Source organism: Salvelinus sp. IW2-2015, unplaced genomic scaffold (assembly GCF_002910315.2).
Source record: "Salvelinus sp. IW2-2015 unplaced genomic scaffold, ASM291031v2 Un_scaffold648, whole genome shotgun sequence".
In the NCBI taxonomy this organism is placed as follows: Eukaryota; Metazoa; Chordata; class Actinopteri; order Salmoniformes; family Salmonidae; genus Salvelinus; species Salvelinus sp. IW2-2015.
This window is the reverse complement of record NW_019942588.1, coordinates 373,538-400,071: the sequence shown is the minus strand read 5'-3', so window position 1 is coordinate 400,071 and position 26,534 is coordinate 373,538. Positions and strand designations below refer to the sequence as shown.

The window sequence follows — 26,534 nt, the reverse complement described above, 5'->3', positions numbered from 1 at the left end:
CTTTTATTTATTMAGGGTAGCCCAATTGAGATCAGTGTCTCATTCCGAATCACGTCATTATTCCCTTTGTAAACAAAAAGGGCGTTATGGTAGACAGCAGCCAAAGGTTTAAGAGTAGYGGCAGCTGCAATCTGGTAAATGGTTTCACCATAGTCAAGAGCTGGCAGGAAAGTTGACTATACAATCTGATTCCTGYTATTTAGGCAAGATCTACAGTGCATTCGGAAAGTATTCAGACCCCTTGACTTTTTCCACATTTTGTTACGTTACAGCTTTMTTCTAAAATGGACTAAATGGCATTTTTTCCTCATCAATCTACACACAATACCCCATAATGACAAAGCGAAAACAGGTTTTTAGAAATTTTTGCAAATGTATTAAAAATAAACAAATACCTTATTAACATAAGTATTCAGACCCTTTGCTGTGAGACTCAAAATTGAGCTCAGGTGCATCCTGTTTCCATTGATCATCCTTGAGTCCACCTGTGGTAAATTCAGTTGATTGGACATGATTTGGAAAGGCACACACCTGTCTATATAAAGGTCCCACAGTTGACAGTGCATGTCCGAGCAAAAACCAAGCCATAAGGTCAAAGGAATTGTCTGTAGAGCTCCGAGACAGGATTGTGTTGAGGCACAGATCTGGGGAAGGGTACCAAAAAATGTCTGCAGCATTGAAGGTCCCTAAGAACATAGTGGCCTCCATCATTCTTAAATGGAAGAAGTTTGGAACCACCAAGACTCTCCCTTGAGCTGGCAGCACGGCCAAACTGATCAATCGGGGGAGAAGGGCCTTGGTCAGGGAGGTGACCAAGAACCCGATGGTCACTCTGACAGAGCTCTAGAGTTCCTCTGTGGAGATGGGATAACCATCTCTGCAGCACTCCACCAATCAGGCCTTTTTGGTAGAGTGGCCAAACGGAAGCCACTCCTCAGTAAAAGGCACATGACAGCCTGCTTGGAGTTAGCCAAAAGGCTTCTAAAGGACTCTCAGACCATGAGAAACAAGATTCTCTGGTCTGATGAAACCAAGATTGAACTCTTTGGCCTGAATGCCAAGCGTCATGTCTGGAGRAAACCTGGCACCATCCCTACGTTGAAGCATGGTGGTGGCAGCATCATGCTGTGGGGATTTTTTTCAGCGGCAGGTCTGGGAGACTAGTCAGGATCAAGGGAAAGATGAACGGTTCAAAGTACAGAGTAATCTTGATGAAAACCTGCTCCAGAACRCTCCGGACCCCGGAAGGTGAACCTTTGCCCCAGTCTAAAAGGACAACGACCCTAAGCACACAGCCAAGACAGATGGCGCCGACAGATATAGCAGCTCTGCTTCTAGCTCCTAAGCAACTTTGCAGTATTTTGTTATTTTGTGTTATTTCTTACATTATTAGCCCAGAAAATGTTTGTGTTATTACATACAGCCGGAAATAACTTTTGGATATCAGAGCGGTGGTAACTCACCAGCATTTACGACCAGGAATACGACTTTCCAGAATTGGATCCTTTGTTCATACCCCCTCCCCAGAGCAATTGCTCCAAAACCCCGCCGGTGGAGAAGAGGTATTCGGAATGGACTTCTAGTCCGACTCAGGAGACATGCACATCATCCACGCTTCCGAGTATATTACTCGCTAATGTTCAGTCTCTGGATAATAAAGTAGACAAGCTCAGGGCAAGGATTTCCTCCTAGAGAGACATCAGGGATTGTGGCATACTCTGTTTCACAGAAACATGTCTCTCTCGGGATACAGACAATCACAGACTACAAAGGCAAAACCAGTCACGTTACGGACACCGACATCTTGGTTCCGGACAAGCTAAACACCTTCTTTGCCCGCTTTGAAGATAATATACTGTTTTCTATTCTACTGTATTTTAGTYAATGCCACTCCGACATTGCTCAATCTAATATTTATATATTTCTTAATTCCAYTCTTTTACATGTGTGTATTGTTGTGAATTGTTAGATACKACTGCACTGTTGGAGCTAGGAACACAAGCATTTCACAACACCTGCTAAATATTTGACCAATAAAATTAGATTTGACAATGCAGGAGTGGCTTCAGGACAAGTCTCTGAATGTCCTTGAGTGGCCCAGCCAGAGCCCGGACTTGAACCCGATCTAACATCTCTTTAGAGACCTGAAAATAGTTGTGCAGCAACCATCTTACCTGACAGAGCTTGATAGGATCTGCAGAGAAGAATGGGATTAACTCCCCAAATACAGGTGTGCCAAGCTTGTAGCCTYATACCCAAGAAGACTCAAGGCTGTAATCGCTGCCAAAGGTGCTTCAATAAAGTACAGAGTAAAGGGTCTGAATACTTGTGTAAATGTGATCATTTTTTATTTTGTATAMATTTGTAAAAGTAACAGTTTTTGCTTTGTCATTATGGGGTATTGTGTGTAGTTGGAGGGGGGGGGGGCAATTTAGTTAAGGCTGTAACATAACAAAATGTGGAAAAAGTCAAGGGGTCTGAATAAAAAAAATAAGCCCACTTTAAATCTCAGATTTTTAATTAGCTCACCCATAAGTTTATAAATATTTTTTTTTACATTAGATCTTTGTCAATCCGAATGCCCAGATATTTATAGGCAGGAACCCGATCAATGGGAGAACAATCCAATGAATAAATATGTAGTTCATCTGAATTTTTTTTGCTAGAATTAGAGAACACATATTTAGTCTTGCCCACATTAAGTACAAGTTTTAAACCAACCAGGGCTTYATGTAAGGCAACAAAGTCACATTGCAGCTCTAGCCTGGTCAACAGTTTGCAATGGCATACATAAGTGTCATCTGCATACAGATGACTATTACATGTTTTAAGACCAAAATAGTAAAGAGCAGGTCCTAGTACAGTAATACAATTTTACAAGCGGATGGTGCTTTCCCAGCATCATCAATATGCACTTGTGGTGAATGATCTTGTAGTATGGAATAGGCTCCATTTGACTTCAAAATCAATACCAGCAATGTACTTCATTCAAAGAAATACGTTGCCAGTTCCTTTTTAGTACAATGGGAAGCTTAAAGTACAGTAGCTATTCCATTTCAGATTAAAGTCAGTTGTTTGAGTGTCTTGAAGGGTTTCATCTGTTGGCCAGTGGTCTGTAGCCCATCTCTCCCTCTAGCTGCTCAGCTGTAAGTGCACCCAGGAGAGGCTGACAGTCTGGGTTGAACACTGAGTAAGCACTCATTTCTCCAGGTTGGCGTGCAGTTGGKCTCCGCAGCCCCTCATACAGCCAGTAGAAGAGGGAGATTAGGAAGAAAGGCAACCCGAATTCCAGCTCCGCGAACAGCCCAAGTAGAACCAGCCAAAGCAACACCTTCAGCAAAGTCAGATTTGTGAAAGCCAGTCGCTTTGAACCAAGCCATTGACCCAGAGTGCTCTCCAGCAGCCAGTCATCCTAAAAAAATGGGGGGGTTAAATGAAGTTACAGTAGCTAACATTGACAAAATGGAATCAACGTTTAAAGCATGGTCAATGAATCTCCAAAGAAAGTGTTTATTAGTCCAGGACTAGGCCTAAACAGTGTAGGGTAACCAGCCCCTAGTATTTTGAGTAGATTTTTAGCCTACCCCCCAATGTTTAGTCCTTGTAGCCTGATGGACAGCAGAGATTGGATTATCTGTCAACTCCTGTGTGTCTGGATCAGCTGTTGATGACTGGCAACTGTCCGACTTCAAAGTGCTGCCATTGTTCGATGAGTTTATGGGTTGTTTTCGCTCTTCGCTCTTCCTAGCGGCCACATCAGCCCTTCTTCGGGCCCTGAACTCCGCAAGCTTTTGCTCCATATGTGTACAGCTTCTGAGTCATGCAGCAATGAAATAATGCGTGGCAACGTGTGCACGACAGTTCGCTAGATTTTTTTGAGAGGTCCCAAAAAGATTGTTCGAGTGAAATCGCGTCTTCTCAACCGCGGAAATCGTGTCTAAATAGTGTTATGGTAATAATTGAATTYACTGTCACAGGAAGTATGAAAAGATTTTCCTTAACAAATCTGTTTCAGTTCAGTTTGTTTACTTTCCGGTTCAGCTAGGCGTACGTAACGACGTAGATTGTGTCGTAAATCGTCAACCCCATCATCCAGTTGACAAGCCAAACTTGCTTTTCTTGGTAGACGGTTTGTCTTTATTCAATTTATATATTGTAAGTAACCAAATKTGCAATTGACTGATTATTTAGGTATTTAATTGCGCATTCCAGAGCATTATAGATTATAATTCAACGTGTACAGTAGTTAGCTCTGCTCAGCTAGCTAGMTAATTTAGCTACAATCCTACTCATGTCAAAATTCTCCATCCATAGTTCTGTATTAATCGAATAAAGGTAAATATATAGCTAGATCAATATGCCCTTTTAGATATGTCCCTTTATGTTTGTATAAGAAATGGACACAGGAAAGTATTAGAGTCACTGACACACTACATAAAAAAGCAGAAGTCAGCTAGCTAAGTATTTTAATCTGATTCACATTATTCTTTGCAATATTCTCTCTAATATCCCAATTTTTTCCTGACACARAATGGACAGCCCCAGCCCAGCAACCCACCCTCACTGTTGAGCAGGCCAGATGTAAGAACAGTTGTCACATACTTTTGTCTTATTACTAATGCCCAGTAGTGGCACAGATCTCTTCAAACTGCTTGTGTTGCAGTGGTGCTGAGTGAGGTCATCCAAGCCTTCTCTGTGCCAGAGAATTCAGCGCGGATGGAGGAGGCACGGGAGAGCGCCTACAACATGGGCAAGATGCGATAGCTGGTGCTCCCCATGGCCACCCAGATCCAACAGGAGGTCATCAAGGCTTATGGCTTCAATGAGGGAGAGGGTGAGGGAAGCCACTTTGTGAAACCAGTTCCATACAGAATGAAAGGGTAGAGCTAGACAATCTATTGTCACTTGTCAGTGGCATTGTTTTGGGTGAAGACTGAATGCTATCTTTTTGAGTCATGTTCAGTTTGACCTATACTKAMAAAAAATATAAATGCAGCAATTTCTATGATTTACTGAGTTAGTTCATATAAGGAAATCAGTCAATTGAAATATATTCATAAGGCCCTAATCTATGGATTTCATATGTTGGTCACAGATATCTTCTTAAAAAATGGTAGGGGTCGTGGATCAGAAAACCGGTAAATATCTGGTGTGACCACCATTTGCGTCATGCAGCTCGTCACCTCCTTCGCCTTGAGTTGTTAAGGCTGTTGATTGTGACCTGTGAAATGTTGTCCCACTCTTCAATGGCTGTGCGAAGATGCTGGGTATTTGCGGGAACACACTAACACGTCAATCCAGAGTATGAAAACATGCTCAATGGGTGACATGTTTGAGTATGCGCTGGTGGAAATTCCTGCAGTCAGCATGTCAATTGCCCTCAACTTGTGGCATTGTGTTGTGTGACAACTGCTCATTTTAGAGTGTCCTTTTGTCCCCAGCACAAGGTGCWCCTGTGTAATGATGATGCCATTTAATCTGCTTCTTGATATGCCACACCTGTCAAGTGGATGGATTATCTTGGCAAAGGAGAAATGCTCACTAAGAGGGATGTAAAATTTGTGTCATACTGAGAGAAATAAGCTTTTTGTGAGTATGGAACATTTCTRGRATCTTTTATTTCAKCTCATGAAACCAACTCTTTACATGTTGCATTTATATATTTGTTCAGTGTATTTGTGAAATCATGGTGGTCAATCATAGTAGTCATTGCTTGTTTTAGCTATTTTTCAGRTGTTCTTAAATTTGCCCGTCTGGTGAAGATGTATGAAACTCAGGATGCAGAGATAGCAGCCATATCAGTCAAACTGGGGTCTCTTCTCCTGCCTCCCCTKTCCACTCCACCCATAGGTGGTGCAATCCCAGCCTCCTAGCAAACTATTTTATTGTGGACCCCCTTGTTTTTCCAGAAGGGACATCTACAAAATGTTACTGTACTTTCATCAAGTACAATACTGCTATTGTATAAAATGTCAATCTCAGTTGTCACAGCTAGATAAATTGTATTAATATAAAACTCAAATTTGAGATTTTTATTAAAGATAACAGCAACACAAACAGATTAAAACAAMCTTTATTATGGCAGTAACGCTTTGGCAACTGTTTGTCATTTATCATTCTCGTACAGTACCATTGTCACAGTAAAACTGTTTAGGGAGGGCCCCTGTGTCTCAATTTATACTTGAGACACATACAATACATCGCTCTTATTTCTCACATTCTCCCTCAATCACAAAGACAAGCAAACATTGTAGGATCCAGTACTTATATGGCCTCATTGTTGCTCCTATTATCAGACAAAACCTCATGACACAGTTCATTCCCATACTCCATAACAGGAGACAAGTCCCTCTGTTGGATAGTCCACCCTATGGTACTTCTGTTTACATACTACATTTAAAACATTTACTTAAAAAAAATGTTTTTCCAAACAAATCATACATTAAAAATATTACTAGCTAGACAGCACAGTACACACATTTTTCAAAGGCAGTCACTCTTGGTTGATCGCAGTTGTGATGCACACAATTCCATTGAATGAACTCATTCAAGTTGTCCAGACATTTTTTCTGCTTTGAATTGGGGTGTATACAGACATTAAAATACTACTTCTGGCTACATTAATATCACAACGGGATAGAGTTTTCTAAGGGTATAAAATCAGATACATGGGGAGAGCGTGTCTATAACATTCAAATCTTCCAGTTAAAAACTTGTGACAGACTTCATTAAGTTGATAAAAATTTAAAGGCATCCAAATAAGTGCACAACAGAGTGAACAGCAGTAGAACCCTAAGTGATGAACTTGAAGTCATTGTTAATTTTTTTTGTTAATTTTTGGTGCAAATAGTAACATCCTTCCCATATCCACAATTTCCTAAATTATGGTGCTCCTTGTGGTCATTTCCAATGGCTCCTCATTCAGTGCAATCACTTTGTATTTACCAAAAAAAAACAGCTCTCAGCCCAAAACCCCCATGGTCAGCGCTTTCTGAAATCAAGATCGACCCAGTTCACAGTAGCTCCATCCACAGTGCACCTACAACCAATGGCCAGCAGCAGGAGCCTCTTTGCACAAAGAGTGAGGCTGAAGCAGAATTCCGTTCCATCAGTAGTCCTAATCCCCCTAGTGGTATATCACTCAGAGTCCAGTTCATGATGCAACAAAAATAACCAGACTGGTGGTGGCAGACCAGTTAGACGTAGTGTTTGGTATGGAACCCAGAAGGGAAATTACCTTACATCTCAAAGTGACGAAACATGCTTTCAACATACCCCAGGACCCTCTGCCAGTCGGGCCCACCTGGTCTCAGCATCTCCTCCACGGTCTGTCAAGCAAACACAAACACTATGTTGAAGAATAATAACTCCATACTCTCCGTCATGGACAAACTCTATTCTCATGCAAAGGTGCCCACTGAGGAGTACTACGCAAGGCCCCAATCACAAATACAAACATCAGTGACACCTTACATTTTAGTCACAAGTCAAGCTCCCTACCGTATTTTCCCAACAGCTGTGTTACATGTTCATGGTGACGTGTTAGTAGGAGTAATATGCAGGTGAAATTCCCAGTAGTTAGCCCAGTTAGTTTAAATGTGGGTCTCACCAAAGTGGCTGGGATTCCAACACTCTCCCCTGTCTGGAAGGCTAGATCCAGGTTCTCGCTCTGCACAGAACAAGTTTAGGACTTAACTGTAGGGTCAATATAACAATATGTGCTGTATGTGAATGGGTATGCATTCCTCTTACTTTGTCTCCTGTGCTGAGACTACTGTAGGGGATGTGTGTGGGCAGATAGGTGTGGTACACAGCACAGAAAGCCAGACCATCCTCCCAACTGCTACTGAAGTTGGTGATCTCAATATTCTGTAAAAAAATAAAAATAAATCTAAGGTTTGTATGGGTCAGAATACAGACCGATGTTTTAAAAATATGAATGTTAAGCTTGAGTTATTCTAGAAAWCCTTGCCACTTCTGACCTTATAGCCCTGGGTGCGGCTTTGACACCAACGCAGGAGTGAGTTCCGCCTGGAGCCTCCATGACGTCGCAGCAGCATGCTGAAACCATCCTGAGGTCTGGAMGGTGGATAGCAGACAAAAGTTATGTAGATAGAAGGCTTTATTTGGGCATATTTCTTAAGTATCTCTAGAGGGCCTGTCTACTCACCTGAACAATGGGTCTGCGTTCTGGTCCTCCTCCTGTTTTTCTGCCAGACATGAGCAATTAGTCAAGAGCACGGTAACTTTAATGCGGAAGACACATTTCAGTTGATTGCATTCATTGTACAACTGTCTAGGTAAAAAGAAAGCAGTTGTGGATTAACTCATATACAGTGCCTTCAGAAAGTATTCATACCCCTTGTCTTATTTTGTTGTGTTACAGCCGTAATTCAAAATTGATTAAGTATATATTTTTTTAAATCTCCACACAATACACCATAATGCAAATGTATTGAAAAATAAATACCTCATTTACATTTTAGGGATTTAGCAGACACTTATCCAGAGTGACTTACAGGCGCAATTTGGGTTAAGTGCCTCGCTCAAGGGCACATAAACAGATTCTTCACCTAGTCGGCTCGGGTACCTTTCGGTTACTGGCCCAACGCTCTTAACCGCTAGGCTATCTGCCACCCATAAGTATTTACACCTTTGAGTCAATACTTTGTAGAAGCACTTTTGGTGGCGATTACAGCTTTGAGTCATCTTGGGTATGTCTGGATCAGATTTGCACATCTGGATTTGGGGATTTTCTCCCATTCTTGTGTGCAGATTTTTTTTAGTTCTGGTAAATTATATGGGGAGTGGTGAACAGCTATCTTCAAGTCTTTCCACAGATTTTCAATGGGATTCAAGTCTGGGCTTTCGCTGGGYCACTCAAGGACTTTGACATTCTTGTTCTGAAGACATTCCAGCGTTTCTTTGGCTGTATGCTTTGGGTCATTGTCCTGTTGGAACATAGACTGGGGCAAAGATGTAAAGTTATTTGCATTCTGAAGCAGGTTCTCATCTAGGATTTGCCTGTATTTGGATCCATTCATTGTTCCCTCTATCCTTACCAGTCTCCACGGCAGGGATGATGTTAGACAGGTGATGAGCTGTGCCTGGTTTTCTCCAGACATATCGCTTTGCATTCAAGCTTTAATTTTTGTCTCATTATATCAAAATCTTTTGCCTTATGCTCRGAGTCTTTAACAAACTGGCTCTAACCAGAATAGAAATTAGGAGTGGGAGGCCCCAGTGCACAACTGAGCAAGAGGCCAGCATCCCGGATGCTGGCCTTCTAGGCAGAGTTCCTCTGTCCAGTGTCTGTGTTATTTAGCCCATCTTAATCTTTTATTTTTATTGGCCAGTGTGAGATATGGCTTTTTCTTTGCAACTCTGCCTAGAAGGCCAGCATCCCGGAGTCACCTCTTCACTGTTGACATTGAGACTGGTGTTTTGCGGGTACTATTTAATGAAGCTGCCAGTTGAGGACTTGTGAGGCATCCGTTTCTCAAACTAGACACTAATGTACTTGTCCTCTTGCTCAGTTGTGCACCGGGCCTCCCGCTCCTAATTTCTATTCTGGTTAGAGCCAGTTTGCGCTGTTCTGTGAAGGGAGAAGTACACAGCGTTGTACAAGATCTTCAGTTCATTTTTTTCATTTTTCGCATGGAATAACCTTCATTTCTCAGAACAAGAATAGACTGACGAGTATCAGAAGTTATTTGTTTCTGGCCATATTGAGCCTGTAATCAAACCCACAAATGCTGATCCTCCAGATACTCAACTAATCTAAAGAAGGCCAGTTTTATTGCTTCTTTAATCAGGACAACAGTTTTCAGCTGTGCTAACATAATTGCAAAAGGGTTTTCTAATGATCAATTAGCCTTTTAAAATGATAAACTTGGATTAGCTAAAACAACGTGCCATTGGAACACAGGAGTGATGGTTGCTGATAATGGGCCTCTGTACGTCTATGTAGATATTCCATTAAAAAGCAGCCGTTTCCAGCTACAATAGTCATTTACAACATTAACAATATCCAAACTGTATTTCTGATCAATTTGATGTTATTTGAATGGTCCAAAAATGAGCTTTTCTTTCAAAAACAAGGACATTTCTAAGTGACCCCAAACCTTTGAACGGTAGTGTATATAAATGAGATATTTCTGTATTTCATTTTCAATACATTTGCAAACATTTCTAAAAACAGATGGGTGAGATTTTTTTTTAAATTCAGGCTGTAACAACTAAATGTGGAATAAGTCAAGGGGTATAAATACATTCTGAAGGCACTGTAGTTAATGAATTGACACACACTTGTATAGAAGCTGGACCAGCTGTCCTGTCGTTGCAGTATGCGGTCCATCCTTTTCCCTTTGGCTGGCTCTTCTTTCTAGTAAGAGATAGAGAGAAGAGACAGACAGGACATACTGCATACATGCATGACTGATCCCAAAATGGACCCTTGAATTTCAAGTCCAGGCTTTCTGATAGCATTTCAAAAACAAACTTGTTGGTTGAATATTAGTGTTACCTTGCAGAGAGGCAGTGTTTTACTGGTAGTGGTCTGGGAGCTACCATTCTGTGCAGGGAGAGAGTCAGTGGGCAGGGGAAGTCGAGAGAGGCTCCTGGAACAGATAAGATAGGCCACAGTTAGTTGCCACAGAAAAATKTAGGATATGTGTGTCTATAGCATGGCCTTGCGCAACAAGGTCAAAGGTTGCTCCTACAGAGACACAGGCTGGCTAGCTTACATGCTCCAGATAACAACAAACAGATGGTCCACCCCTAAAATACTAGTACATTATACGGGCATGTTGAGGCACTCACCTGGAACGCTCTGACATCACCACAATCCTCGGTGAATCTCTCAAGCCACACCCCTTCCCCCCAGCTGCCAAATTCCGTAGGTATGCCGCCGCCACCCCCTTCACTTTGAGCAAGTTCTCCCCTCCTCTAACAAGCTCCTTTGGAAACTGCCCTCCCATGTTAACATCCTCTCCCTCACTCTTCACCCTTTTCTCTCCTTCCACTTCTCTTTCTGAATCCTCTCTTTTCTTCCCATCCAGTGCCTCCATCGTGCTTATGTCTTCACTAGTGTCTTCTCCCTCCGGCCTCTCCTCCGTGTCTCTTCCCTCTATCTCTCTGTGTGAGTCCTTCTCTCTTTCCCTCAGTGAGTCCCTCTCGCTCTCCCTGAGCGTGTGTCTCCGTGTGTCCAGCTCAGCCCTAGTCTGTTGGTGCTCCATGGTGAGAGCAGACAATCTGTGACAGGCCTCTCTGTGTTCAGCTCTCAGGCTCTCCAGCTCCCTGTCCGTGTCCTGCTGTCTGCACTGGGCCTGGTCCAGCTGGCCCGCCACATTCCCATGGCTCTCTCTGAGCGTGCCTAGAGTCTCTTCCGCTTCCACGCGCAGCCGGTCGGCCACAGACACTGCCACCTGTAGATCACACTGGAACTGGAGCCACTCAGCTCGCTCAGTCTGCCAGAGAGAGAGAGAGAGAGAGAGAGAGAGAGAAAGAGAGTTAAAGATCCTGTACACTCAAACCAGAACCATACATCAGAATATAAGAGAGTGCGTTAACTCATTGCATCAGAAAAACATAATCATAAAGAAGAGACGGGAACTCGCAGGTGAGAAGTAGATGTATCAGTTTACATCCAGGCCAGCAGAAAGACATGCATACATCCTGTCACTGTCTCAGAAAATCTATAGTGCTGTTGATACAGTCTATAGAAAACATGTCTGACAAGCAGGGACTTTGCTTTAGTCAAGTAAAAAAAAAAGATCAATAGGTTACCAAGTTCAGAGTCTGTTTTAGCTAAACTAGCCAACCCAATTCAGGTGAACGCATAAACAAGATATGCCAGGAATGCCTGTACAGTTAATAACAGTAATATAGAGATAGAGGGACAAACTTCCATATGGCAGGGCCTTCACACTGCTCATCACTGGCTCATGTAGACTAGTTGTTGTACCATGTTTGCAGATGGAGGCCAATAGCGATACATATTCTCTAACAGAACATCTTAGAAATAAAGTCAAAGTGCATCACATTTTTTAACCACTGATAAGCGTGCTTAGGTTAGCACAAATATTTCATTCAGGCAGTAAGTGCAATGTTCAGGCTAGTTGCAGGGTTTGTGGAAGGCAGGGTTTCCCAATATTCCTGCTAACCTAAGCAACCTTATCAGTGGTTCAAAAATATGATGGGGCTTTGACTTTTTTTCCTAAGATGTTCTGTTACAGAATATGTATCGCTGTTGGCCTCCACCATCTGCAAACATGGTGCAACAACTAGTCTACATGAGCCAGTGATAAGCAGTGTGAAGTCTAAAATATCTATAGTACAGTACAGGGTAGAGAAGGGAAAAAGCGATCCACATCAAAGTAATAGGGATGGATTTGTGTGTGGTCTTAAAATGTCCTCCTCTATTCCCGTCTGCAGTGACCGAGAGAGAGGGAGGGAATGCAGTGGGAGAGAGGTAGGGAATGCAGTTGGGAAGAGAAGGAGGAACGTCTGCCTCACCCTCAGTGTGTCCTTCAAATTGCGCACCTCCTCGACCAGCTCCTCTCTCTCCACCAGCAACCGCCTCAGCAGCTCTGACACACAAACATACAGTAAACTAAAGGATGTATTTACACCCCTTGACTCTTTCCACATTTTGTTGTGTTACAGCCTGAATTCAAAAGGGATTAAATCAAGATGTGTTGTCACTGGCCTACACACAATACCCCAAAATGTCAAGGTTGAATTATGTTTTATGACATTTTTACAAATGAATAAAAAAAAATGAAGAGCTGAAATGTATTGAGTCAATAAGTATTCAACCCCTTTTTTATGGTCAGCATAAATACGTTCAGGAGTAGAAATGTGCTTAACAAGTCACATAAGTTGCATGGACTCACTCTGTGTGCAATAACAGTGGTTAACATTATTTTTGAATGACTACATCTCTGTACCCCACACATACAATTATCTGTAAGGTCCCTCAGTGGAGCAGGGAATTTCAAACACAGATTCAACCACAAAGACCAGGGAGGTTTTCCAATGACTCTCAAAGGGCACCTATTGGTAGATGGGTAAAAATAAAAGGCAGACATCGAATATCCCTTTGAGCATGGTGAAGTTATTAATTACACTTTGGATGGTGTATCAATACACCCAGTTACTACAAAGATACAGGCATCCTTAACTCAGTTGCCAGAGAGGAAGGAAACTGCTCGTGGATTTCAGGGAGGCCAATGGTGACTTTAAAACAGTTACAGACTTTAATGGCTGTGATAGGAGAAAACTGAGGTTGGCTCAACAACATTGTACACTGAACAAAAATATAAAGGCAACATGTAAAGTGTTGGTCCCATATTTTATGAGCTGAAATAAAAGATCCCAGAAATGTTCCATACATACAAAATGCTTCTTCCTCTCAAATTTTGTGCACAAATTTGTTTACATCCCTGTTTGTGAGCATTTCTCCGTTGCAAAGATAATCCATCCACCTGACAGGTCTGGCATGTCAAGAAGCTGATTAAACAGCATGATCATTACACAGATTCACCTTGTGCTGGGGACAATAAAAGGACACTTTAAAATTTGCAGTTTTGTCACACAACACAATGCCACAGATGTCTTAAGTTTAGAGGGAGCATGCAATTGGCATGATGAATGCAGAGCTGTTCCCATGTTTCTGAGAGAAATACACTTTTTGTGCATATGGAACATTTCTGGGATCTTATATTTCAGCTCATGAAACAATCACAACATTTAGCATTTATATTTTTGTTCAGTATACTTTAAAATACATGCAAGACCTGAAAATGGATGTCTAGCATTGATCAACAACCAATTTGACAGAGCTTGAAGAACTTTGAAAAGAATAAATGGGCAAATGTTGCACAATCCAGGTGTGGAAAGCTCTTAGAGACTTACCCAGAACGACTCACAGCTGTAAATAGCTGSCAAACGTGTTTATACAAAGTTGACTCAGGGGGGTGATTAGCTATTTCTGCATTTAATTTTCAATACATTTGCAAACCTTTCTAAAAACATGTTTTCCCTTTGTCATTATGGGATACTGTGTGTAGTTGGATTATATATATCTTTTTTTTTTTTTTTAAATCAATTTCAATTCGGCTTTAACAAAATGTGGAATAAGACGAGGGGTATGAATACTTTCTGAAGGCACTGTTCATACTGTAAGAACCTGCACGCACACTCTGTTAAGTAGAGACAAGACAAACATAAACTATTATGAACCGATTGGGTTGCTATGGCCACGCAGATGCAGAGTCCTTACCGGCTGCTCCTGCTGGTGCGTCCAGGCCCGGACTGAGCTCCAGTGCAGACCTGTGATGTTCCAAAAGGCTAAACAGTGCCAGGGCCATCTCCTCCCCAGCTCGCTCTGGCCTTGCATGGGGCTCCATCCCACTGTCCCGCTCCTGCCAGCTATGCTCCAAAGGGCTACCCTCAAACTGAGGCTGCTGGCCTGGAGACACAGGGCTGCTGGTGTGGCTGTTAGAGCACCGCACTGTCTGCCTTCCACCTTCCATCTCAATCCCAGTCCCCTGCGGAGACACACTGCTTTCCACGCTAATCACGGCACATTCTGGGGGGACGGACAGTGTGTGTCTCCATTTGGAAATGGGGGAGGCTCCACCCTGGCAGACGATGCCCCGGGTGGCCCCGGAGGACGGTGTCCCCTGCTGCAGCAGCTGAGCCGCGGCTGGAGCCAGGTCAGAATCAGAGAGGGAAGAGGGAGGAGTTTGGAACAGATCTAAATGAGACCCTGGAGAGAGACCAAGGGAGTGGAGAGAAAGAGGGAAGGATTAGAGAAAGATGATATAGGGTAAGGAAGAGATGGAGGGAAGAGGAGAGATGAAGAGGAACAGAAAAGCGAGAGAGAACTGCTGTCCTAAGCTATTTAACTGTCTATAAAAACAATACAGAAGAAGACCACAGTTGGCTGCGCCCCTTGGAGATGCCAAGTTGGCTGCGCCCCTTGGAGGATCCAGTTTGGCTGCGCCCTGCTTGGAGAATGCCAGTTGGCTGCGCCCCTTGAGGAATGCCAGTTGGCGCGCCCTTGGAGGATGCCAGTTGGCTGCCCTCTGGGAAGATGCCAGTTGGCTGCGCCTCTGGGAAGATGCCAGTTGGCTGGCGCCTCTGGAGGATGCCAGTTTGGCTGGCCCTTGGAGGATGCCAGTGTGGCTGCGCCTCTGGGAGGATGCCAGTTGGCTGGCGCCCCTTGGAGGATGCCAGTTGCTGGCCCCTTGGAGGATGCCAGTTGGCTGCGCCCTTGGAGGATGCCAGTTGGCTGCGCCTCTGGGAAGATGCCAGTTGGCTGCGCCCTGGGAAGTGCCATTGGCTGCGCCTCTGGGAAGATTCCAGTTGGCTGCGCCTCTGGGAGGATGCCAGTTGGCTCGCCCTTGAGGATGCAGTTGGCTGCCGCCTCTTGGGAGGATGCCAGTTGGCTGCGCCTCTGGGAAGATGCCAGTTGGCTGCGCCTCTGGGAAGATGCCAGTTGGCTGCGCCTCTGGGAGGATGGCTGCTGACGGACACTGCAGAGCCTGTCAACGCCTTGGCACATAGACATACACTCATCTCTGAGTGGCCATATAGAGAGACAAACTACCTCACTGAATCTAGATGCAGCATCAATTTCCTGCTAGCAGCCAATTGATTAACATGGGAAACCCATACACTATGTTTATTCTCTAGTGYGCATTCACACAGACACACACACAGGTCCATAAGGATGTGTGCTTGGCCAGCCTATAGCGTCTCATGTTCCCCCTCCCCCTGTSCTTGCATTGGGCAGCAGAATTCTGCAGACTCCTCATTACGCTATCAGATGTGTTGCATGTGACTAGCGGTGCACACACAGTATCCAGTGAGATATTCTCACCCCAGTCTGAGTCTGTTTCCTGCATACTGAAAACAGSYAGAAAGGATAGGAACGGCCAGGGTTTTAAACAGGTGGATAGGAGAGGGATGCGTGTCAGAAAAAGAGAAGACGATGCAGGTAGGATGCATGACGTTCAACATCTAGCCAGCAATAACAACAGAAAAGAACTGAGAAACCCAGCTAGACAGATCGAGAAGAGGATGGATGAAGATAATTCACAAATTGTATAAGCGTACAAACAGCATGAAAGGAAATATTGTAGACAGATGCTCTTTCATTCACTCAYACAAACACACATTGGAATGTTGGAGAAAGCAGTTAAGGGGTAATGAAGTCATTTAATCAGGAACACAACGTCCTGTGTCTGTGGGAATCAGGAACAGAATGGTCTAAACATAGTTACTGTCAGAAAGTCTAATATAATGAAATGTGACAATGACTGTAAGGCAAGCATTCATGTGTGAGACTAATTATGTAACCGGTGTGTGTGTGTATGTGTACGTTCATGTAGGGAACCTGTAGGGCCATGGCCGTCCTTTCCACCGACGTTACCCATGATGCAGCAGGTGCAGGGAGGAAGCAGTGTGAGTGTGCTTCCCAGCACCCCTCACTCTCCCCTCTGGTGCTCTCTCTTAGGTCCACCGCAGATTGGATAGGGCATAATACACCTAGAAGTACAGAGAAAGCTCAGACCGTTAATATTTTAATACAAATATGGTTAACACTACTAAATTCCCCTTTAATAGAGTGGGTACCCTGACTACAGTGGAAAACAATGTTTGTTTATTTTTTTCTCAAGTGATGGGAGCAATGACTCATACTTAAAATGCTGCAAGGTAATTGAGCAGGGATGACTGCTGCTATATGTGCATATCCTTGCAGGATGTTCACCATCATCATGCCTGACTCCCCATGTCCAGTCTAGCATTAGATTAATAACACAAGTAGGCGATGAGAGAGAGAAAACCTGACAGTCCCCAGGGTTTAATGTGGAATTAATAGGTTGTTAAATTGATTAGGACAGCCTGATCAATGGAAAGGCAGCTGCTTAGTTTTCTGGACTGATGTGTGTGTGTGTGTGTGTGTGTGTGTGTGTGTGTGTGTGTGTGTGTGTGGTGTGGTGTGTGTGTGTGTGTGTGTGTGTGGTGTGTGTGTTCTTGCAGAAAAAAAGACCTTCTGAATACTAGTGTCTAATACTTGTAAGGCATGGTAATAAGGCTAATGCAAAACTCTGAACATTTACAGACATTACACAGCGATCCTGAATAAAATAATCCCTGTGATAGACTATACAGTATCACCAGTTACCAATGGCATAGACTCCGTTCTGTAAAGGTAGACTAGACACTCGAGAGGGATACAATAACAAGACAAGAAATACACACTACTATCCAGTGTCTATTCGCTGCACACACAAAAATCACCGTACGAGCTATTGGAATCAGCAAAACACAAACACTGTATTATCTTGTACTCAACCACCCACCTTGATCTATATTGCCACGACCAGTAGCCTACCGCCCGATAAATACTGTGTTAGCTGTCTTTTTCAGCTTTCCTCGTCACCGCATTTTTCTCCGGCTTCAATAGTCTGAGACAGGATTAGGAGGCTGTTTCCTGCTGTTGAAACGTGTGTAGTAGGAGAGTTACAGAGCGGAGAAAGATAATTGTGGGACCTGCTTGTAAGAAACGATGCGGCAAAACTGCGAGACAGACGGAGGCGACGGACTGTACTACGCCGCGCCGTTAAACCGTTGGGGGCATGGAAGCCAGTCTACTGTCCTACTGTGAGAAATTGTATCCTAGAACACTGGATATATTTAACCTATAAATGTGTGTATAAAAAGCTCCACGGTCAGAAGTGTTGAGCGCAGGAGAATATCATGAATTTGGTTTAAATGCAAGTTTAGAATGACAGATACCTGGAATACATTCAGTAGCTACAGTGTTGGAAGTTCCGACGCAATTATCATTTGGCAGAGAAGGTAGCGTAAACCTATTTAATAGAATAACTTTATTTTTCCAGAAGGAACTTCAGTTTTTCTTCAAGAGATTACTCCAAATATTTTAGATCAGCGATCAACGAAGGGACCTAATAGGATTCCAGAGGGACCTACTAAACTTTCGCGGGTCTCTGACTATATACTCTTTACTTGGCCCAACCAAACCGTTGGACGGCGCATTATCCTTTTACGTCGTTGTCATTGCGTCTCTCACTCTTGTCCCCCGCGTCCGGCTCGTACAATAAAAAACCAATAAACCCCGCCTATTTCGATAATCTATCTTCTTAAAAACCGGCACAACCCTCACCCAATTTCAGCCTTTGCCCAACCCCTTCAAATGATAAAAAAAATGCATTCAGGTGAGATGTTGTGGTGGAAAGAAATTGTGCAAAAATATTCATTTTGCCGTGTGGTAAATGTAGATGAAACACTTCTCACTTAAAGCATACTTACCAGACGTCCACTGGCATATTCTGATAAATAAATGATGTGCATCGCATGCAATTTAGCGCTCTGAACAGTTAGCTCACAGTGATATGGCGCGAGTTCCTGATATCTATTCCACTCGCTGGCGCTTCCCAAAATATTTGCCATATTTTGTTAGGAAGAGAAGTGCAATCATCGCCTAGAAATCGAGATTATGGCTCAATTCAATCCAACCCGCATTGCAAGGTTTTTTCCAATGTCTAATTAAAGCATAGATTTTTTATTAAGTAACTGTATAAAAAAACTACTACCAGGGGCACCCTTCTCACAGGTATGTTTCACTTTCTGAATTAAAACAGCGTGTTTGCACGGGATGAATATTGTAAATAAAGTAATAAAAGAAAAAAAAAAAAAAAACAAAAAAAAAAAAAATAAAAAATTAAAAAAAATAAAAAAACAAAAAAAAAAAAAAAAAAAAAACAAAAAAAAAAAAAAAAAAAAAAAAAACAAAACAAAAAAACTAAATAAAAAAATGAACAAAAGCTAAAACTGCAAGTTGTCTCAAAGGGCGCCGATGAATCCAAGACTATGCTAAATAGCACACAACCACAAAATGAAACATATATACAAAAGCTTAAAAAAAAAATATAAAAATAAAATAAAAACAAAAAAAAAATAGTAAAGAACTAAAATATCTAATACGAATGTTATACTAGAAAAGAAGAAAAAAAGTGATTAAGAATTCAACCTAAGGTGCAGCTCATGTGGGATTAAAACTTAACATCCCACACAAGTAGCCAAAATCCATGTTTATCAAAGGGACTCTATTTTGTATAGTTATCCTTGGATATAAACTGCCACGCCCAACTCGAGAAGAGAGTCGTTCCGATTTGTTTTTCCATACCACTCATTACAATCGTCAATAAAAAATTTCACTATAATCACCATACTCCTGAGTACCGCACACTGTACTTAAATAAAAGTACCAATTTCCACAAGCTCAAGCCGTGCTAGTATAACTCTTCGTTTGTGCTTAAATGACGTTATCGTGGCCATACCACGGTTTGTGCAGCGCAAATCAGGTTGTAGCCAGTCTGTTTACCCTCAGCTCGGCTGCATAAAGGAACGACTATCAAATGCAGAGCACCCATGCTGCCCCTGTGAGGTCACCTCAGTTAAACATATCCACACATACGCAGCAGCTGGAGCAACTCCTACACCCAGCCAACGGACTCCACCAATTAGAAACACCGTAAAACAGAACAGATATACAACTAATTCTCTCGCTATCAAACATCTCTTATGTTCAGCAATATTAGTAAATACATAGATCGTTTATAGATATTTTATGAAAACAGAGAGGAGAGAGAATACATAGCAGAATGCGAAATGAGTTGATACAAAAAAAAGACAAAGAGAAGACTAACACCATTCATCTTCACTCCATCACCTCGCCTTTTAGTTTGTAGGAACAAGTACCTCCACTCTTACCATCCACACTACCATCCATCTCCCCGTCATCCAGGTGCCCTTCTTCAAAAGCAACTCTCGGTCCTATCATTTAATCAAATATTGCGCATACTGATGGCGATTTTTCGAAACTTGTCTTTGTTGAATATACCTCTCTCTGGGGTCGCTCTATTTTGCTCTTATTGATAGTCCTCTCACACCTGCTCATGACTGATGCTATTTCAAAGCATTAAAGCCTATTACGTAACCTCACAAAAGTGTGCCATCTCAGTGATACCATACTACCAAACCTGTGCATATAGAGTTCTAATCCGTGTGTCTCTCGTGCCACCACCCCACGTATCTCTATATCCTGCGAACCAAGAAAAACAACTACCTTCTAATCGTATAATTAATGACGAGGAAAAGTAGAAACAAATACCCAGGAATCCCAAACAGATGAAAGCCTTCCACCTAGAAGGCCTCGCCACAACTCTACTAGTCATAATTATCGTTCAGACCAATAACCCACATAAGATAAAGGTCCGAGCTAAACAATTTAAATGAAATAGTCATTCTCTCTAACTGAATGACTATTTTCCTAACTCTCTACGTCGCAAAATCTCATCTACCAACTATATGCTAGTCAAGTACACCACATAATAAGAATAGCCACATCAACATAGATTCAAGTTTACCCTAAGATCTACGTGAGTAATTACGTCGGAACTAATCCAGTCTGCAACAAGAGCACATGTATGTTATAATCAATTACCCGCTTTCTAGAAATCTGAGAATCGAATATATGCAATATAAGCCGTTTTAGCAGTGGTAGGGTTCGTCTAGATGTGTATATGTAGATTTGAATGTCATATGATACTTCTATAATAATTCCCCTTCTTACCTCTAGCATGCTCTTACGACATTATTTACCAGCACCGTAAATGCAAGAACAATTAGAGAAACATATAACTTGTGGTCCATAATTCAAACACTTATGAGTCTCTTAGGCTGAAGAAAGCACTTATCAACGTGAGGTGGGTCAACTATGTGCAATCAGTAGATCTGTGCATTTCCCGGTGCCACTGTGATATTCCTAGGCGGACCTAAGAACCTTTCACAGTTCACTTGTCCTCAGGGCTGCATTCCAGTTCACTTGTCTCTCTAGGCGCTGTGCACCTTCCAGTTATCAAGACTTGTATCTATACGGGACAGTTTCCAGTGTCGCACCAATTCCGTTCCGTAATGGACATGGCTGCCATTCCACAGGAATTCAACTTTCCATAGGCGTAAGCAATAAATCACCTACAAGCCTTTATAGAACAGAGAGGAGATCGACACTCAAGCAATGAGACAAGGTATTTGATCAATATGTCCTTCAACAAAGACAGATTGGCTAGGTTAAACATATGTATTTACATTTATAGTTTAAAAAGTAGTCAATATAAGTTCACATAATCTAAAGTGTGTATTGAAGCTACAAAATCGCTCATGATCAAGTGCCACTTTGTGAGTGGCTAGTAAACATAGGTGTGATTATTCGTGCCTAAAAAGGAAGTTTATACTAGCACCTTCAATAGGACGGAGCAGACATCTATACAAGCACACTTAGACCTGACCCTCAGGATGTGAGACCGTCCAACATGTTGTGGTTACTTACAATAAATTATCCAATGAGAGTAATGCAAAAGTATATGAGTTTCCACAACTATCTCACGATAATGCGCTTCAATCTCAACCAATAATATAGTTGTTGTGTATAACAGAACCCCAGTTCTGGAACATGTCAAAACCGTGTAAAAGACTCAAACTACCTCACCTCAACCCCAGTACAACTAAATTAACTAAATCTCACTTGCTACCCAGAGCTATCGTCGGCGTGACGTTTCACACTCATCTCATGCACAACATCTATCACATCCGAGTATGAGATCTTTTAAGTTGACTCACAATTGTGTAAACTACATATCGCACGACTAATCAGCGTGCTAGCCCGCGATAATTTGATGCAGCCATTACCTCCAGCAGCCTAATTCTCTTACCACAAATCAATGTAAGTAATACTAGGACATCGAATCCAAATACATAGGTATAATTGTTTTCCCCTATGTGCTAACCCAGAACCCTGAATAACGTTGACTTTATCCTATTCCTAATGCGACTAACTCTGGACTAGTATGTTGTTGTTACCTTAATGAGTCACATGCATCTCCTTACTGTTACTCCCGGGGCAACACGCCATCCTACCTATTCCTCAAATACTGGCCCACTGTAAACGCGGAGGATTAGGACCTGAGAACCTCTATAAATTAACTCTATATCTGGTCTCTGACACTGTCTTAGTGTTGACAATAAATGACTGTTTGAATTCGAGGATACGTCTCCCAGTGCCCTTCAGTCAAGACACTCTAAATTGAGATTAGCGACTTAACATATGATTTACCACCCCAAGATTATTCATCTTGATAACACACACCATACAATATTCTAAGCACACCGCCCCTCACTCTTGGATTGCCAAATTACACATTAATGCCCGGCGCTCTCTTCAAAGTCCAATTCTGGTGCATCGTAATCCCAGCCTTAATATCTGTTCTGCGCGCTAGACCGTTTTTTTAATAACCAACATTAGTAGATACGATTCAAACAGGTAATCCACACTTGAATATACAGGCAAGGAAACAAATTTCCAATCAAAGGTGGTTATACACGTGCTCTCATCACTTTAAGCAATTAGTATGATATGATCATGGAGGATAACTTAGTCAATAGATGTGTAACAAACTTCAATGGTTGTAATGGCGTAATACATCCAATATGTCCTAGCCAGGTTCGAGAGTTAAAAGTACAGACCAATAATCTTCAGAGAACGCATCGCTTCCGACGACACTGAAAAAATATTAGGTGCAAAAACTTACGCATCCAGCCCATTTAGACTGGAGTTTGCCCAACGCGTTTTTGTGGATAAAAAGAAAACCCATACGAGCTCCCAAAAGATTGTTCTGTACTGCGTAACCAGTGATAATATATTCCGTGCATCTAAGCAATACCATATTTCATCTCCTTCCGCTCTAGCCGAACTTCTAGTAATTACATTACATGATTAGCTCAATCGAGTAATATTAATTACGGGATAAAGGATCTTATAGAATAGCATGTCATATCAGCTTAATCCGCATAGCCAAAGACACGACATAGTTTACCATGAGTGCTTACGTCCTACATGCTGATCAACAACATATTTCACCACTCAAGCACTTTCTGACCACAAAAGACATATATTGTTTTACATCTATGTCTCCATAATGAAGCCAACAAGTAATTTGATAACACATTGTATGTGACCAATATAACATAATATGTGTTCAGAGTAGTCACTCTGTAACTACCTTGCAGTATATTGGAAATTATAATTACAAGTTGTGAGTTACCAACGTTCTTAGCAACACTTGCATGCTTACAACATTTTGCTGTATAGTGTTTAAATAGCATTGTTCCTCTGATTTTATGAAACTTCCCATAATAGATGCAATGTCAATACAGACATTTCTTTTGGTGAGATGGATCCACTTACACACAATTGAGAAACGTTTCACATCGCAAATGGAACGTGCTGCCAGCAGTTCTTCCTCTCCTCTTCACTCAAAATATTGGTTTTAATTACCTTTACTTAACAATTACTGGTAGATTCCCATGCAGTGGATGTGCAGACTCTCATTTTCAATGTAAATGTGAACGGGTGCTTAGCCGTTTAAAACCAGCTTAGTAGGTAGGAGTGAGGAGCGATGAGACTTTGCTTGCATGCAGACGACAGCATGATTTACTGAGAACAAAACCAAACACTTCAAATTCTTTACAAAACTGATTTATGAAAATTGGTTAACAACTAGGTAGTTACAAGAACACTCGTAACAACAACGTGACCTAATAACCACGTACTAGGCCTAATTGCAATTTCCAAAACAAGTTACTGTTGTTACATGACACTCCAAACAATTTGAATTTGTTATTGGTAAGCACTATTAGATACACAACAGGAATGGAACATACAGGAGTCTTTTCGAGAGATAGGATGTGTGTTTATTAAAGTTTGGTGGGACAATACCATGTCTCGAATACTTCATTACCTACTCTAGTATCTTTATGTAATTTAACGATGGCCATATTCAAAGTGGCCACCTAATCACATCCATGATCTTTACTTTAATTTATATTACTTGGTTTCTATTTGTGTTACTTTAGATAATGTTTGACATTCCCGTACCTATGACCTAGTGATATGCTGAAGTATTAGAGAGTGTAAAGTCCCTGAACATGCGTTCGCCTTGCGTCAGTCTTTGTATGGGCGTCTTTCTGCAATTCTGTGAAGTTGTGTTTGACTAAAATATGGCTGTGCGTCTATTCAACTATTGCTGTTTGCATGTTGTTTGATTTATCTACATCAAAGCAAGATTAATACATTTCTTGGAAATTAAAATATTGTGTTATGAATTTGCTCTAATTCCTCAAATTGCAAAGACCCTTTTTGCTTGTTCGATCCAAGGCTTGGTGACCGCAGCATCGACTCACATTCAATGGCATCAGTTGAGGTGAGAGTGTGGCAAGAAGAGTTCGTAATATGTACTCTACTTCACAATCAAAAATATAATAACCATACTCTTGATACTCATTTATATAAATAGATGTATGTTTTGTAAAAACTATATAATGAGAAAGTCACAGTGGCAAACTGAGACATGGGACTGGATATCCCCTTCTAGAATACAGTGTTTAAGCCAATTCGATCATTTTAGTGTATAATAAAGGTGGTTTAATTATGAACATTAAATAAAAAATGTGCTACCAATGCTTCATCTCCTAACTCTATCTCTTTCTGCTATGTTACCTATCTGCCTGTTCACCCCAAATCCTGCGACCGTGCGCTTTATAGCAAACCAGGCGCGCGAGCGTTTCTTTTCCACATGTTCCCTTGTCTGTGAGGGGGCCAAATGGCATGCGTGTTCAAGCGAGAGCTATCACAGGTTTGTTAAGGCACAAAACCATAGAGCACTATTTTTAGAGGCTTTGTCGTGTCATCACCATAACTAAAATACTAATTGTTAAAGGCATGGCTCTATGTGCTTTTATACTATACGTTCTGCATTTTTATAAAATCATAAGAGTTTACTACATAAGTAGCTAGATTTTTAGCAATGAACTACTCCATCTCCTGACTCCAAAAAATACTCATCAATGGGCACTGAACTCTAAACATTATTCCACTAATCCTGTATTCAATATCATGACAATATTGTGGCCCGCTTTTGATCCGCTATTATCTCATAGAGTGATCTGATAGAAATGTACCATAATCCCCGGTCATACAGTGCCCTTGATCCAAGTAAGTTATTGTTTGTACCTCTAAAAGTACATATAAATAAAATTCGCATTACTATGTGTATATTGTTGTAAGCTTGGAGTAGTATAACTTAGGCCGTCTTCTAAATGGAATCCGTTCATTAGCTTCGTATCTATCCCATATCTGTTTTTGTTCTGTTGGATGCGCTGTTTTTTTCTTTTTATGCCAATCTTTTAGTAAAAATATTTGTGATTTTTAATTAGACCCATTAAACCGATAGTGAACTTCATCATATTTTTAACCTTTTTTGTTGTGTAAAAATTATAGAAAACAAATGATCTCTTTTTTGGTGGCCACCCCGCAACAAGTCCGCTTTAAAATAAACAATTTTTATTTTTTTTCGGTCGCCAGGTCACACAACGTTTGCAGTTTGACGCTTTTACAATATTTGTTCCCCAACAATGATGGACAGACCACACTGTGTTCTTTGACACCCTGGCATATCTTTTTATTTCTTCTTTTATAATCTAACACGATGTTATTTCACAATAGTCATCCCACGTATGCGCCCGAACGCATGATGATAGTTTAAATCATAGGCCTGATGAAACAGACTTGGCTCTGGATGTTTTTAATTTCAGAGAAAAAGTTCGATAACGGATTAAACTCGGAATACACATTACATCAGATTTTTATGCCAGATCTGGACGCTCCTCCCCAAATTTAGTTGTGGTTTTGTTTCGCTTTACTCTCCTTTTATTTTCATGAAAACATATTGATCGTGTACAGTTTAGTAAGACCCTTTTTTATATACAGGATAAAGCCCCTAGTATCTTAATTAAAACCTTCAAAGTCCCTTATGACTTTGTTTAAAGAAGAGCACCGCATTGTTGGAAATAAAAAAAATACATCTAGTTGTAACAATGCGAAGGGATTTTTCCGCTCTGGAGAATATCAGTCCCTTTGGATTGAATTTGAAAGCCCCATTAATTCTTCGATTGTTCTGTTTTTTATGTGGTGCATGACTGATGATTGCCAACTTCTCTTCTCCTAACAAATATTGGCCAAAAGATTTGGGGGAAGCGTCCCAGCGGGAGATGGAGTGGGAATATGAGTATCGAGGATATTGCTGGCGCCATTCATCATGCTCGTTGAGGCTCTAACTGTTCAGAGCCATAAGTTGCAGTGCGTGACAGTCACAAATGCACATCATTTATTATCCAGAATATGCCACGTTGACGTCTGGGCGTAAGTATGCTTTAGTGTGAGGAAAGCATGTTCATCTGACATCTACCCCCACTCGCAAAATATGATATATTTTTTGCAAACAATTTCTTAACCACCCACAACATCTCCACCTGAATGCTATTTTTTTATAACATTTTGAAAGGGGGGTTGGGGTGCCAAAAAAGGCATTCTAGAAATTTGG

The 26,534-nt window shown here is 41.6% G+C and overlaps 2 protein-coding genes across 4 annotated transcripts in view; both read right to left on the bottom strand.

Annotated features, from left to right (window-relative positions):
• Nucleotides 1-2,500: 2,500 nt before the first annotated feature.
• LOC112068672 (SAYSvFN domain-containing protein 1) lies at nt 2,501-4,018 on the bottom strand. The gene is made up of 2 exons (XM_024135874.2): nt 3,585-4,018; nt 2,501-3,412 (listed from the first exon to the last, which is right to left on the bottom strand). Exons 1-2 carry the CDS (start codon nt 3,798-3,800, stop codon nt 3,095-3,097), a joined length of 534 nt encoding a protein of 177 aa, XP_023991642.1. The 5' UTR covers nt 3,801-4,018; the 3' UTR covers nt 2,501-3,094.
• Nucleotides 4,019-6,055: 2,037 nt separating this feature from the next.
• Nucleotides 6,056-26,534, bottom strand: part of LOC112068671 (cytospin-A) — a 41,185-nt gene continuing 20,706 nt past the window's right edge. Inside the window, exons 1-12 of one of the 3 annotated variants that reach the window (XM_024135871.2) lie at nt 17,376-17,581; nt 16,391-16,557; nt 14,285-14,773; nt 12,517-12,590; nt 10,822-11,468; nt 10,526-10,619; nt 10,309-10,384; nt 8,171-8,210; nt 7,983-8,079; nt 7,753-7,869; nt 7,610-7,669; nt 6,056-7,328 (exon numbers count right to left, since the gene is read on the bottom strand). In XM_024135871.2, the coding sequence (XP_023991639.1) occupies nt 7,239-7,328; nt 7,610-7,669; nt 7,753-7,869; nt 7,983-8,079; nt 8,171-8,210; nt 10,309-10,384; nt 10,526-10,619; nt 10,822-11,468; nt 12,517-12,590; nt 14,285-14,773; nt 16,391-16,445 (1,839 nt within the window). In that variant the 5' untranslated portion in view covers nt 16,446-16,557; nt 17,376-17,581 and the 3' untranslated portion in view covers nt 6,056-7,238. Of the gene's footprint in view, nt 7,329-7,609; nt 7,670-7,752; nt 7,870-7,982; nt 8,080-8,170; nt 8,211-10,308; nt 10,385-10,525; nt 10,620-10,821; nt 11,469-12,516; nt 12,591-14,284; nt 14,774-16,390; nt 16,558-17,375; nt 17,582-26,534 lie in introns of those variants that run through there. The other 2 variants (XM_024135873.2, XM_024135872.2) reach the window with 2 other exon arrangements.